Here is a 14231-nt window from a genome sequence, read left to right as displayed (position 1 = left end):
ATGGATCAAATAGACCTTTTGTACAATGTACATTTAGTGGAAGAACTTCTGATTTATTCCAATTTATTTTGTAACCTGAAAATTTTCCAAATTTTTCAATTAATTCAAGCAAACATGGAATGGTATTTTCTGGATTTCTCAAATAAAGCAATATATCATCTGCATATGCTGATATTTTATATTCCCTATCTGAACGGGGAATACCTTGTATCTCATTTACCTGTTGAATAGCTAACAGTAAGGGTTCCAAAACAATATCAAAAAGCAAAGGAGATAATGGACAACCTTGTCTAACTCCTCTCCGTAAATTAAAACGTTCTGAAAATGTATTATTGATATATAATCTAGCAGCAGGGGAGCTATACAACGTTTTAATTATTTGTATAAATCCTGAACCTATACCAAACCATTCCATTGCCTGATACATGAATGTCCATTCCACTCGATCAAAGGCCTTTTCTGCATCCAAAGAAACAGAAAAAGCCGGATCTTTCATGGCTTTTGTCAAATATAACATATGAAAAGCCAGTCTAGTATTATGAGAAGAAAGTCTTTGAGCAACAAATCCTGTTTGATGCATACCTATAATGAAAGGGAGAGTTTTAGCCAATCTTAAAGCTAATGTCTTAGCTAAAAGTTTATTATCTACATTGATTAAGGAAATAGGCCTATAATTTGAAACCAAAGTGGGATCTTTATTTGGCTTGGGCAAAACTATGATTAAAGATTCTGCCATAGTGCCTGTAATACAACCCTTAGTTAGTTGAGTCTGGTATAAATTTAATAAATAAGGTAATAGGGTATTTTGAAAAGATTTATAAAACTCTACTGTATATCCATCACCACCTGGAGCGGATCCTACTCTAAGGGATTTCAAAGCTATTCCTAATTCTTTTAGTGATATTGGTTCTTCTAAACTTCTTTTTATATGCTCGGGAACCTTAGGACCCTCTAATACTTTCAAAAACTCTAAGCCATCTTTTTCTTTATCTAAATAAGTCTCAGAAGAATAAAGAGATCTATAAAATTGTAAAAATTGTTTTAAAATTGAATTATTTTGATTGTGCATATCTCCAAGTTCATCTTTAATGGCAACTATTTTTGTCTTTCTTTTTTTTGCTTTTAAATAATTTGCCAATATTCTTCCCGACTTATTTGAGTTTCCATAATATAAAGCTTGCTGAGAAAATAAATCCTTTCTAATCAATTTAGATGAAATCTCATGAAATTTTCCTTTAAATTTTAAAAGTTCCTGTTGCGTAGAATAGTCCCATTTTTCTATTAGTTTTGATTCCAAAATTTTAATTTCTTTTTCTAAATCAGAAAACTGTTTCTTAATCTGTTTTTTAAGGTGAGCCGAATAGGCTACACTTTTTAAAACCGGTGATTGGCTGGGACATAGGCCGAAAAAGCTCCGCCGCTAGATCGAAGGAGCTGGGCCTGAGCCACGTGGCCGACCCGCCGGAAGAAAAATTTTTTTTTTTTTTAAATGAAAGAAAACACACGAAAAGAGGAAAAGAAATCCAAAATCACGGAATTAGAAGGCAATAAAACGGGAATTCAGTCAGCGCAGAATTGAAGTAAAACTTCTCAGCTCCGCGGAAAGAAAAGAACTGAGGAGACACGCCCGGTCCATCGGGCGGGAAGGCACTGGCGCATGCGCGGTGCGGGCATCTCGAAACTTCTAAGTTTCTTCAAGCAAGACATGCTTGTGAGACGTCCGTATCGGGGCTCTGTCGGATGACATCACCCACTAGTGAGAATACCTGCTTGCTTGTCCTGGGATAAAAAATTGACTACATCACATTTCGTCCTTCTAATGAGAGGAAATCCATAAACCAGGGGTCTCAAAGTCCCTCCTTGAGGGCCACAATCCAGTCGGGTTTTCAGGATTTCCCCAATGAATATGCATGAGATCTATCTGCCTGCACTGCTTTCAATGCATATTCATTGGGGAAATCCTGAAAACCCGACTGGATTGTGGCCCTCAAGGAGGGACTTTGAGATCCCTGCCATAGACTGAATGAAGTGTTTGGTTGCCCCTGTGATCGCTCTCTTTTTTTTTTTTTTAATTCTTTATTCATCTTACAACAAATGTATCATAAAATAACATTTAAACTTATACAATATCACTTGATTCTCTATAAATTTAACTTAAATCATAATATTTAAACCCTTTTTTTAATGTACTGCCTGCACCCCTGAAAGCTACCGAAGCAGCGTACCTTAAGCTGCCATGAGTATTTTTCTGTGGCTGGAGGCTGACAATCTGAGGCAATAGAGAGTTAAAAATGATTGCCCAAGATTTCGGGGCTGTAGTGAGATTTGAACCAGGATTATCTTGGACAATTAAAAGCTAAGTGGCATTTTTTTGTACTAGAGAATGACAAGGAGGCAAATTTGTCCCTGTCCCCGCAGGAACTCAATTTGTTGCTGTCCCTGCCCCATTCCTGTAAGCTCTGTCTTAACCGCAGAAGCCTCGAACACTTATGATTTGAAAGCGTTTGAGGCTTGTGCAGATGAGGACGGAGCTTGCAGGAATGGGGCAGGAACAGGAAAAGAACTCGTGGGGATGGGACGGGAAAATGAATTCCCATGAATTTGTCCCCGTGTCATTCTCTATGTTGTACTTCTGTGGCTGATCTTGGCTTGAATATGACTTGCTCCTTTAGATCCCATTTCCAAAATGAAACTTGGCCGCATCACAATAAATCATGAAGACCACTGGGCAGGCCTTTGCCTGTTTATCCATCCATTAGAGCAGGAAGTGAAGAGTCCCTGCCAGGCTTTCCCTAGACGGCTGTTCATGCACCCATTGCCTTGTCTGAAGGCAGCCTTGCTCACTTTTCTGTTCACACGTGTGTTGGGGGGGGGGCAGTTGTGGCAAAGGAGAGCTGCTTTTCCATGGATCTTTGGGTGAGAGACCAATATTATCTTGCAGGATACACTTGGCCGTTACCGGAAGGAGGTGGACGAAAGCAACATAGCTCGGAAGAAGGCAGAGGATGATGTGGCAGTGAATCAGATGAGGGTGGAGGAGCTGCAGCGGCTAATGGGTGGCATGGAGAAGGTAGGAAGCTGATGGAGAGGATACCTGGGAAGTGAATATCTGGGAATCCTCGTTAACTGGGATAGGCTGGTGTGGGAGAAGTTCATCCTAGTTTTCAGTTCATTCCCAATGTCCCCCAAGAGCTGACCAACAGCCATCAAGCCCTACTTTAAGAAGATGGCTCTTAGCAACAGCATAGTGTGGGCTGACCAGGGAAAGCCCTTGGGAGGCTTCTGCTGATGATGATGAGAACTGGCATTGGGGCCTCAATGTCTTGTCACTTATCTGTCTAGGAGCACCGTACTCTGCTCAGTAAACTGAACGAAAATGAAAAGGAGCTGGAGGAGTTGAGAACGAGGACGGAGAAGAGCCGCAAGGAGCAGGATCGGTGAGGCCTTGTCCTGACTGGGGGGGAAAAGCTGGTTTGGGCATGGTGGTGACCACAATGGAAAATACCAGTTCAAACAAAAAGCCTCCTGGGTTTTTTTTTTTCCTCTTGGTGGAGGTCTGCAGTAGAGAATGATACGGGGACAAATTTTTCCCTATTCCTGCTGGAAATCATTTTCCTGTCTTGTCCCCGCGAGTTCTTTTCCTGTTCCTGCAAGCTCTGTCCCTATTTGCACAAGCCTCAAACACTTTAAAATCATAAGTGTTTGAGGCTTGTGCAGTTAAGGCGGAGCTTACAGGAATGGGGCAGGGACGGTGACAAAACTCACGGGGACGGGGAAATTGAGTTTCTGCGGGGACGGGGACAAATTTCTCCCCGTGTCATTCTCTAGTCTGTAGTTCAGTTGAGGTGCAGAAAAGTGGACATTCTTTGTTGTCCCTCCAGACTGGCACAGGCGGATGGGTTTACGCTCCTCTGCCAGCAGGTGGAGACTGAGAACACATTGACTTTCGGCAGTAGTACTTCTTCCTTTCATATTGCCATATCTGAAGCGTGACATGTTGTGATGGGTCCCTTAATTCAGATCCTTGGAACTGGGCCCTGGCATAGAGAGCTAGATTCCCAAAATGTTTAGGGTAAGCTAGTGCAGTCTTCAGGGGAAGCTGTATTGTGGCGCAGTTGCGTGAGCCCGTCTTACCAGCCTAAGTGATGACTACGTCTCTCCCACCCCACTGAGATCATTCCTTTGTTTTTAGGTGTGCTGTACTGGAGAAGGAAGTAGCCTCGCTGCGGGAGAAGATCCATCATCTGGATGACATGTTGAAGAGCCAGCAGCGCAAAGTCCGCCATATGATTGAGCAGGTATCAGCTCCCTAATCTCTGGACTGTGAGACCCATTACTTCCTCTTCCAATTATGTTCTTAGCTTGTATTAAGATGTACACTGAAAGCTCTGGCTGGCCTTGGGAGGCATTTGGGGGAGTCAGCTGCAGGTACATGATTTAAAGAACTAAGGCCGGTATTGGACAAACTTGTACGGTTTGTGTTCCCATATATGGTGATTCGGTGTAGGATGGGCTGGGGAGAGCATCAATGGGAAATTGGACCATGAGGATGTTACTGGCCAGACTTTACAATAGATATCCTGCAAACAACGGGACAGTTGGATAGGCTGGAGTGAGCTTAGATGGCAACTTAAGCAGTTGGAACCTAGATGGACTTTAGTCTATGGCCCCAGAAATATCAAAGAAGAGCCAAGTCAATTTAATCATTTCTTTTTAATGAGAATAACTAATGGACATTTATTATGTTAATGCAAATGTATGTTCTGCTTGTTTCCAGCTGCAGAATGCAAGGACGTTAATCCAGGAGAAGGACCGAATCATCCAGGAGTTACAGGAGAGGGTCTCATCGCTGCAGGCAGAGGTATAGTCTAGTAACTGAGGAAAACGCCAGTGCTTGCTTGGATGCATGTGAGTCGGCCCTGGGCGTCCTGCTGAGATAGTCTTTGTGCCACTGAATGATATTGAAGGTGGGCTCTCAGAAGGTATTCCTTGGGCTGCATTAAGTCCACTAAGATGGCTGGGCATGCCAAAGTGGGTTCATTGGAGGGGGGGGGGGGGGCACCCAGATTATTAGAAACAATATAACTGACAGGTCAACGGTGTGAAATGCTTGTGCTTTAGCATATCCTAAGAGGACATCAAAGGAAAACACTATTGCAGTGATCTCAAACCCACAGCCCGCCAGGTACAATTTTGAGGCCCTCGGTATTATAAAGAATGATTCTTTATGGAAAATTTGTGTCTTAAGTGTCCGTCGGTCGCTGTAACCTCACGTAAGCGCTTTCCTGTGTCTGTGCGCAATTGTGAGGTGGAGTCCAATCGCTTGCAGATGCAGGAAAGCGCTTGTGTGAGGTTACAGCAGTGAGGCGGGCAACGTTTCAGAACGTAAGGTAACCATTGGAGGCAGTGCAGCTTGGGTGTGTGTCCAGTGCTGGAGGAGGTGAGGGCTGAAGGCGGTTGTGGACGCAACCGCGGGACAATTAAGGCACAAGTTTTCCATAAGAACCGAGGGCCTCAAAATAGTTGGTCCAAAATCTTGTCTCTTGCAGTTGATACTTTGACAGTTTTTCACTTTCTGCTTGTTGCACTGCTTTCAGCTGTGTATAGCTGAAATTATCAGAAGCAATTAAGGAAAGATTTATAAACTATAACGAGTTTTACCTCATGCAAAGTTGTCATTTCTTTAATGAGACATTAACTGTTTTATCCCAGGACAAGCAGGCAGCATATTCTTGACTGATGGGGTGACGGCACCGACGGAGCCCCGGTACGGACAATTTTAGAGTGATCTCACTCTAAGAACTTTAGAAAGTTCTAGCTCGGCCGCACCGCGCACGCGCGAGTGCCTTCCCGCCCGACAGAGGCGCGCGGTCCCTCAGTTTCTTAGTTTCCGCGGAGCTAAGAAGACGCGTTTTTTTTCAACGGCTGTTGAAACTTTTTTTCTATTGCCTTCCCGCTCGCGTAAACTTTTGGCTAATTGGCCTTATTTCGTTTCTTTTTTCTTTTTTGTAAAAAAAAAAAAAAAAAAAATTTTTTCTTTTCTTTTTCTTAATTTGATTTTCCCCGGCGGGGCCTTCTGCCACCATCGAAGCCTCGGCCTTCGATTTGGCGGAAGCCGTTTTTCCTTTCATGCCCCCTCAACCGGGTTTTAAAAAGTGCCAGCGGTGTGCTAGGCCTATATCTCTCACGGACCCACACAACTGGTGTTTACAGTGTTTGGGTCCTGAGCATCAGGCCTCTACTTGCACCCGCTGTGCTACTCTAAAAAAACGGACATTAAAAAATCGCCAAATACAGCAGCGATTACTGTTCGGTGCCGAGATGTCCGACCCCGTTCCTTCGACTCCGGCTTCGGCACCGATTCAGTCGGCACCCTCGTCTTCGACGCCGCGTGATTCCACACCGGCGTCTCAACAGTCAGGTAAGCCGGCTAAGAAGCCTTCCCCGCTGGAACGTCTTCCGGCCTCGAGTGCAGTGAGTCCAATCCTGCCGCCTGTAAGACGCCAGCGGAAGCGCTCCGCCCCTATAGAGGTGAGTCCCTCGACATCGGGCTCCTCATCTCCGGGGCGTCGAGCGGCACCGCAGGTACCGCAGAAGAAAAAAGCGGTACCGGTGCCATCCCTTGATGACCGCATTACGGCCATCCTTCAGGTGCAGCTTAAGGAGCAATTAGAACGGCTCCTTCCTGCTATCATGACACCGAACCTTCCGGTGCCGGCCCGCACCGAGCTATCGGTACCGGTTGTGGAACAACCCGTATCGATACCGATTGTGGAACCCGTGTTACCCGCTTCCACTGTTTCGGTACCGCTTCACCTAACCTCATCGGTATCGATGCCAGTCCTTGCACCGGAGCCGAGAGCTCACCATCAATCGGTACAGACTTCGGCACCGGTGCGACCGATAACATCTCCTGACTCGGTATCGATGAGGTCGGGTAAGTCGGTGCGCAAAACCCGACACATACAAACGTCGACACCTGAGTCTCGGGACCATTCTTCCCATGTCAGGGACCCTGATCTGTGGGGAGACTCAGAGGAACCCTTTCTTTCTGAAGGCGAATGTTCCTCAGAGGAGGAGGATTCGGCTGTCCCTGACCCATCCTCCAAACAGGTCACTTCCTCTTTCTCCTGTTTTTTGAAAGAGATGTGTGAATCCTTGTCCATTCCTTTGGAGGCTGAATCCAAAAAGTCTAAAGCTTTTTTGGATGCCCTTGATTTTGACCAGCCTCTAAAGGAATTTTTGAAACTTCCCCTTCATGACATCTTGAGGGAAACTTTCTATAAGAATTTAGAGACTCCTTTAACTGTCCCAGGGGCCCCATGTAAACTGGATTCTCTATATAAAGTAATTCCCATTCCTGGGTTCGACAAACCTCAACTTCCACACGAATCCTTATTTGTCGAATCCACCCTTAAAAAGACTTCAGGAGCCAGTGTATATGCATCTGTCCCTCCTGGCAGAGAAGGAAGGGCCATGGATAAATTTGGTAAGAGGCTCTACCAAAATGCTATGTTAGCAAATAGGGCTAGTAATTATGCTTTTCATTTCTCTTTTTATTTAAAGCATCTCCTTACCACCATGGCTTCTTTCGAAAAGTATCTTCCTTCACGAAAGCATCACTCTTTTCACACCTGCTTGTCGTCTCTTTTCCAATTACGTAAGTTTATGGTTAGATCCATATATGACACCTTTGAACTTACATCCAGAGCGACAGCAATGTCGGTGGCTATGCGCCGTTTGGCCTGGCTTCGGGTATCCGAGCTTGATGTTAACCATCAAGATCGGTTAGCCAACGCCCCGTGCCTAGGGGATGAGCTCTTTGGGGATTCCATGGACTCAACCACACAAAAGCTCTCTGCTCATGAGACGCGCTGGGATACCCTGCTTAAAAATAAAAAGAAGCCTCCTCCGCCAAAACCATATAGACAGCAGTCGGCCTATCAACGCCGCTTCACAGCTCGTCCATTACCTACCACTGCTCAGCAACCCAGGCGTCAGAGGCAACAACAACGTCAGCCTCCCAGACAGCAGCAGCAGCAACAATCTGTGAAACAACCTCCTCAGCAGAAGTCACAGCCCTTTTGACTTCATTCTCCACAGTATAGCCAGTATCCCTATTCCTGCTCTCCTGCCTCAGCCTATAGGAGGTCGACTTTCTCTGTTCCTCAGCCGGTGGGAAGTAATCACTTCGGACCAATGGGTCCTCAACATCATCCGCCACGGCTACTCTCTCAACTTTCAGACTCTTCCACCTCAAAGCCTGCCAAAAGAGTCTGCTTTGCACAGTCCTCAATCTGCCCTCCTTATTCAGGAAGTCCAATCCCTACTCCTTCTGAACGCTATAGAAGAAGTTCCTCTAGATCAAAAAGGGCAGGGATTCTACTCCCGTTATTTTCTAGTCCCCAAAAAAACAGGAGATCTCAGACCAATTTTAGATCTTCGCGATCTCAACAAACATCTGGTAAAAGAAAAATTCAAAATGCTTTCTTTAGCCATCCTTTATCCTCTTCTAAATCAAAACGACTGGCTATGCTCCCTCGATCTCAAAGAGGCTTACACTCACATACCGATCAATGTAACCTCAAGACCATATCTCCGATTCATGATCAATCATTGTCATTACCAATACAAGGTGCTGCCCTTCGGTCTAGCCTCATCTCCAAGGGTATTCACCAAATGTCTCATTGTGGTAGCGGCATTTCTACGCTCTCACCACCTTCATGTATTTCCTTACCTGGACGACTGGTTGATCAAAGCCACATCCGCTCAAGCAGTTCTCCTGGCCACCAACCAAACCATCCAGTTTCTACGAATTCTGGGGTTCGAGATCAATCTACCCAAATCTCATCTCATCCCCACTCAAAGACTTCAATTCATTGGAGCGATCCTGGATACACTCCTAATGAGAGCTTTCCTACCATCCAATCGTCTTCAGACCCTTCAGTCTCTATGTCAGCAGGTGCTTTCACTACCTTCCATCTCAGCCAGACACATGATGGTACTTTTGGGGCACATGGCATCCACAGTTCATGTCACACCTCACGCACGTCTTCACCTGCGCACTCCTCAATGGACCCTTGCTACTCAGTGGTCCCAAGCGTCGGATCCTTGCTCACGACACATATCTGTGACATCATCTCTTCGTCAGTCTCTTCAATGGTGGTTGGTATCCTCAAATCTATCCAGAGGTCTTCTGTTCCATCAGCCTCCTCATCAACTAGTCATCACCACCGACGCCTCTCTGTATGCATGGGGAGCTCACTTGAACGAGTTCCAGACTCAAGGTCTTTGGACAGCCCAGGAAAAGAAGCATCAAATCAATTTCCTGGAACTCAGAGCAATGTTTTACGCCCTCAAGGCCTTCCAACATCTTCTCTTTCCTCAGGTCCTTCTGTTGTGCACAGACAATCAGGTTGCGATGTACTACATCAACAAACAGGGTGGGACAGGCTCTCGCCTTTTATGCCAGGAAGCCCAAAAGATCTGGACTTGGGCCATAGATCACCATCTCTTCCTGAAAGCTATATACATTCAGGGGGCACAGAATTCTTTAGCGGACAAACTCAGCAGAATTCTCCAACCTCACGAGTGGACACTCGATCCTGTAACTCTGCAGTCTATCTTCACTCAATGGGGCACTCCTCAGATAGACCTCTTTGCAGCTCCTCACAATCATCAGCTGCCCCTATTCTGCTCCAGACTTTACTCTCCGCACCGTCTGGCAGCGGATGCTTTTCTCCTCGACTGGTCGGATCTATTCCTGTATGCCTTCCCTCCTCTGCCTCTCATGTTGAGAACCTTGTTCAAGCTCAAGAGGGAACGAGCCACCATGATTCTGATTGCTCCGAGGTGGCCCAGGCAACATTGGTTCTCCCTTCTACTTCAACTCAGTTCCAGGGAACCCTTTCTTCTTCCTCTGTTTCCATCTCTGCTTACGCAACAGCAGGAAACCCTTCTACATCCCAACCTCCAGTCTCTACACCTGACAGCTTGGTATCTCTCGGGCTGACTTCGACTGATACTCTTTTGTCTCAGCCCGTTCGTTCCATTCTGGATGCCTCCAGGAAACCAGCCACTCTGCAATGTTACCATCAAAAGTGGACGAGATTTTCTTCCTGGTGTCTTCTTCATCATCTTGATCCCACTTCCCTGGCAGTGGAGACGTTGTTGGATTATTTACTTTCTTTGTCTGACTCTGGCCTTAAGTCCTCTTCCATCAGAGTCCACCTCAGTGCCATTGCAGCTTTTCATGAGCCAGTCCATGGAAAACTTCTTTCAGCTCATCCCCTGGTGTCCAGGTTCATGCGTGGGCTTTTCAATGTGAAACCACCTCTTAAAGCCCCTCCGGTTATCTGGGATCTCAATGTGGTTCTTTCCGCTTTAATGAAGCCTCCATTTGAACCTTTGGCTACCTCTCCTTTCAAGTTTCTCACTTGGAAGGTACTTTTCCTTATTGCTCTTACCTCTGCCAGGAGAGTCAGTGAGCTTCATGCACTGGTTGCAGATCCACCTTTTACGGTTTTTCACCATGACAAGGTAGTTCTGCGTACACATCCAAAGTTTCTCCCTAAGGTTGTTTCTGAATTTCATCTCAACCAATCCATTGTTCTACCTGTTTTCTTTCCAAAACCTCATTCTCATTCTGGGGAACAAGCTCTGCATACTTTGGATTGTAAAAGGGCTCTTGCTTACTATCTGGAGCGTACGAAACCCCACAGATCAGTTCCCCAACTTTTTCTGTCCTTTGATCCGAATAATTTGGGACGCCCCGTTTCTAAACGCACGTTGTCTAATTGGCTAGCAGCGTGCATTTCATTCTGTTATGCTCAGACCGGACTGACACTGGAAGGTTCCGTCACAGCCCATAAAGTCAGAGCAATGGCAGCATCTGTAGCTTTCCTCCGTTCCACTCCTATTGAGGAAATCTGCAAGGCTGCTACTTGGTCCTCAGTTCACACTTTTACATCTCATTATTGTCTGGATGCATTCTCCAGAAGGGATGGTCACTTCGGCCAATCTGTTTTACAAAATTTGTTTTCCTAATGGCCAACCTTCCCTCCATCCCTCTTTTTTTTGTTAGCTTAGAGGTCACCCATCAGTCAAGAATATGCTGCCTGCTTGTCCTGGGATAAAGCACAGTTACTTACCGTAACAGGTGTTATCCAGGGACAGCAGGCAGATATTCTTGCGTCCCACCCACCTCCCCGGGTTGGCTTCTTAGCTGGCTTATACTAACTGAGGGACCGCGCGCCTCTGTCGGGCGGGAAGGCACTCGCGCGTGCGCGGTGCGGCCGAGCTAGAACTTTCTAAAGTTCTTAGAGTGAGATCACTCTAAAATTGTCCGTACCGGGGCTCCGTCGGTGCCGTCACCCCATCAGTCAAGAATATCTGCCTGCTGTCCCTGGATAACACCTGTTACGGTAAGTAACTGTGCTTTTTCTGCATCCCTCCAAGTACCTACAAATCCAAAATGTGGCCCTGCAAAGGGTTTGAGTTTGAGACCGCTGCTGTGTTGGCTTAATGCAGTACATGTGATCACTAATAGAAGCCAGTCTGGGATCAGTCGGCTACCCAGATGTGATGTTCACCTAGACCCCAGCATTAAGGGGGTCTTGTTTCTCTTACAGAATCTGGAGATGCATGATCGAATGGAGCATCTCTTAGGCTATCGCTTAAGTCCCAGCACCACAGTCTCCAAGAATTACACACAGTCCGTGCCGCTGAATGGGTGAGGACTGTCTTGGTTTTCTCTGCTCCCTTCCTGCTTCACCTGGTCAAATCCTTACGTGTCCTGTTTTTTCTGCCCCACAGGAAGCGTGGCTTCATGCCTGCTGGACCTCTCAAGCCCCTCCCGCTCATCAGAGTGGTGGAGACATGAAGCTTTACCGACGCACATACAGGATTGAAGCTGGTAATGGACATATTACTGACTACATATTTATGCTAGGAGTTGGCTCCGCTTTTCCTTGCTTTCCTTGGTCCTTGCACGACTCAGCTCAGGAAGCTCTTCGGAGCAGCACAGTGAAGTCTCATGTTCCCTGCTAAGAAAGAATATTTGAGGGGATGGGAGTCTACCTCCCCCAGAGGTGAGCCCAGCAGAATGCTGCTTAGCATTGATCAAATGGGAAGCATGTAACCTTTGATGCCTTCCTTGGGACATGAAGGGACAGAAGGAATCCATACTGTGTATCTATCATAGATATGGGGTACCTGTAAGCCAAGCCTACCCTTGTCCTTGGTGTCACCTCCACTGGCTCTTCTGTCAGAAGCCTTAAAGTCATCAAAACTTGAAGAAAGGACCCAGCATTCCACAAGCTGACATCTTCAAGGGTTTGATGATCGAGTCTATGCAACCCAAACTGACTAGGTACTCACCAGATGCCTTAAAAGTGATCTATGCTGGTCAGGTGGCTGAGAAGATCTTCTCCAGGACTGGAATACCTTTGGACAAGTCCATAAAAATCAGGCACCATGCATCAGAGCCCAAGACCTGCCAGCATGCGCCAGGTGAGCCCTGCTGTAGATTTGGCCTTTAGAATCTTGGGTGTTAATATTTTTCCTCCTGCTAATCCCTTAACCTTTCTAAATGCAAAGATCCAGAGTTGCAATTCCTTTGAAAGGCTGTGAGCCCTGTTAACTTTGATTCCTTGTTTGGCTCCATTGTTACTGTTGAGGACTTGCCCTTTGCTCTGGAAAGGTGAGGGGACTCTGCCTGACTGTGTATGTGGCTTAATTTGCACTTGTATCCCACGTGCTTTAAAACATATCCGAGGATAAATGCATTTTACACAGGATCTGTGTTGTGTATATCAGGACTGCAGGCAACTCAGCTTCCCTCCCCCTATTTAAAAATAAGTTATTGGTGCTTTTACGGAGGTTTAGCACTAGAGAAGCCAGTTGTTAATGTTGCCTTAAGTGATATGTCAGTGTCTTAATGTGGATGTAGTTAATTTAATAAAAGTCCATGTATATATTGTATGGTGTCTTGCTTATTGTATCTGACAAAGTGTACAACGGGATTCAGTACGGAGTAGGCGCTGTGGTCCTAGAACCAAGACCACGGGCTCATTCACGCAGGTTACCTGAGTTCCACTTCAGAGGAATGTGACACCAAGGTCAAAACATTTAAATAGATTGACTATTCCACCAATCCATCTGGTTAAACTTAAAGCAACCCAAAATTCTGCTTTTTATATTTTTTTTGCATCGGAACTTCGCGCTGAACCTACTTATATTACATTTAGAGCCAAGTTAAAAACTTACTTATCTGGATTGGCATTTCCTGTTTAGTTTATTTTTTATTTTTTTAATTCTTTATTCAATTTTAATCATTCAACAAGTGTACAATAAAAAGTTTATTTATTTTAGTTTATTTTAGTTTTAGCATTATTTTTAATTTCTTTATGATTTGATTTTAATATTCATTTAGGCTTCCTGGATTACTGCAACTAAATAATTTATTTGTTTTCTTTTTTTTTTTTTTTTTAATTCTTTATTCATTTTTCGTCTTACATCAAGTACACAATATTACATCATTTGAAACTTTTTACACATTACTTGAAATTCATTCAATTATGATTTTACATACATAAATGTATTCCCTCCCCACCCACTCTTCCCACAAGTAATTTAATTCAAAATATCATATAAATATTGTATTATCTATTAATAAGACCAATAAAGGAAATTTCAGTGGAAAATGTCTATTCATTACAATAATTTGTTAATGGCCCCCAAATCTTTTTAAAATTATTATAATTCCCTTTTTGTATGGCAATTGTTCTTTCCATTTTATAAATATGACATAGCGAATTCCACCAAAATGTGTAGCTAAGCCTATTGTAATTTTTCCAATTGCTGGTAATATGTTGTATGGCGACTCCTGTCATAATTAACAAAAGCTTGTTATTACTTGATGAAATTTGACTTTTTGCTCTCACTGACATCCCGAACAGAATTGTATCATATGATAAAGCTACATGGTTTTCTAGTAAATAATTAATTTGAGACCAAATTGATTTCCAAAAGGCCATGATACAGGGACAATAAAATATTAAATGGTCCAAAGTCCCTGCTTCCAGATTACAATGCCAGCATCTATTAGACGTAAAGCTATCTAACTTTTGTAATCTAACAGGGGTCCAAAAAGCTCTATGTAACAAAAAGAACCAAGTTTGTCTCATAGATGCAGACACTGTACATCTCATTCTCCAAGACCAAATTTGCGG

The 14231-nt window shown here is 44.7% G+C and overlaps 1 protein-coding gene across 2 annotated transcripts in view; it reads left to right on the top strand.

Annotated features, from left to right (window-relative positions):
- Nucleotides 1-12981, top strand: part of TUFT1 (tuftelin 1) — a 38144-nt gene extending 25163 nt beyond the window's left edge. For both annotated transcript variants that reach the window (XM_033924507.1, XM_033924506.1), the window contains exons 8-13: nt 2942-3070; nt 3343-3437; nt 4193-4298; nt 4778-4861; nt 11631-11731; nt 11815-12981. In XM_033924507.1, coding sequence (XP_033780398.1) covers nt 2942-3070; nt 3343-3437; nt 4193-4298; nt 4778-4861; nt 11631-11731; nt 11815-11881 — 582 coding nt within the window. In that variant the 3' untranslated portion in view covers nt 11882-12981. The remainder of the gene's footprint in view (nt 1-2941; nt 3071-3342; nt 3438-4192; nt 4299-4777; nt 4862-11630; nt 11732-11814) is intronic.
- Nucleotides 12982-14231: the final 1250 nt, after the last annotated feature.

Source organism: Geotrypetes seraphini, chromosome 16, assembly GCF_902459505.1.
Source record: "Geotrypetes seraphini chromosome 16, aGeoSer1.1, whole genome shotgun sequence".
Taxonomy (NCBI): Eukaryota; Metazoa; Chordata; class Amphibia; order Gymnophiona; family Dermophiidae; genus Geotrypetes; species Geotrypetes seraphini.
Note: the sequence above shows the minus strand (reverse complement) of the source record. Positions and strands in the feature narration are given on the sequence as shown.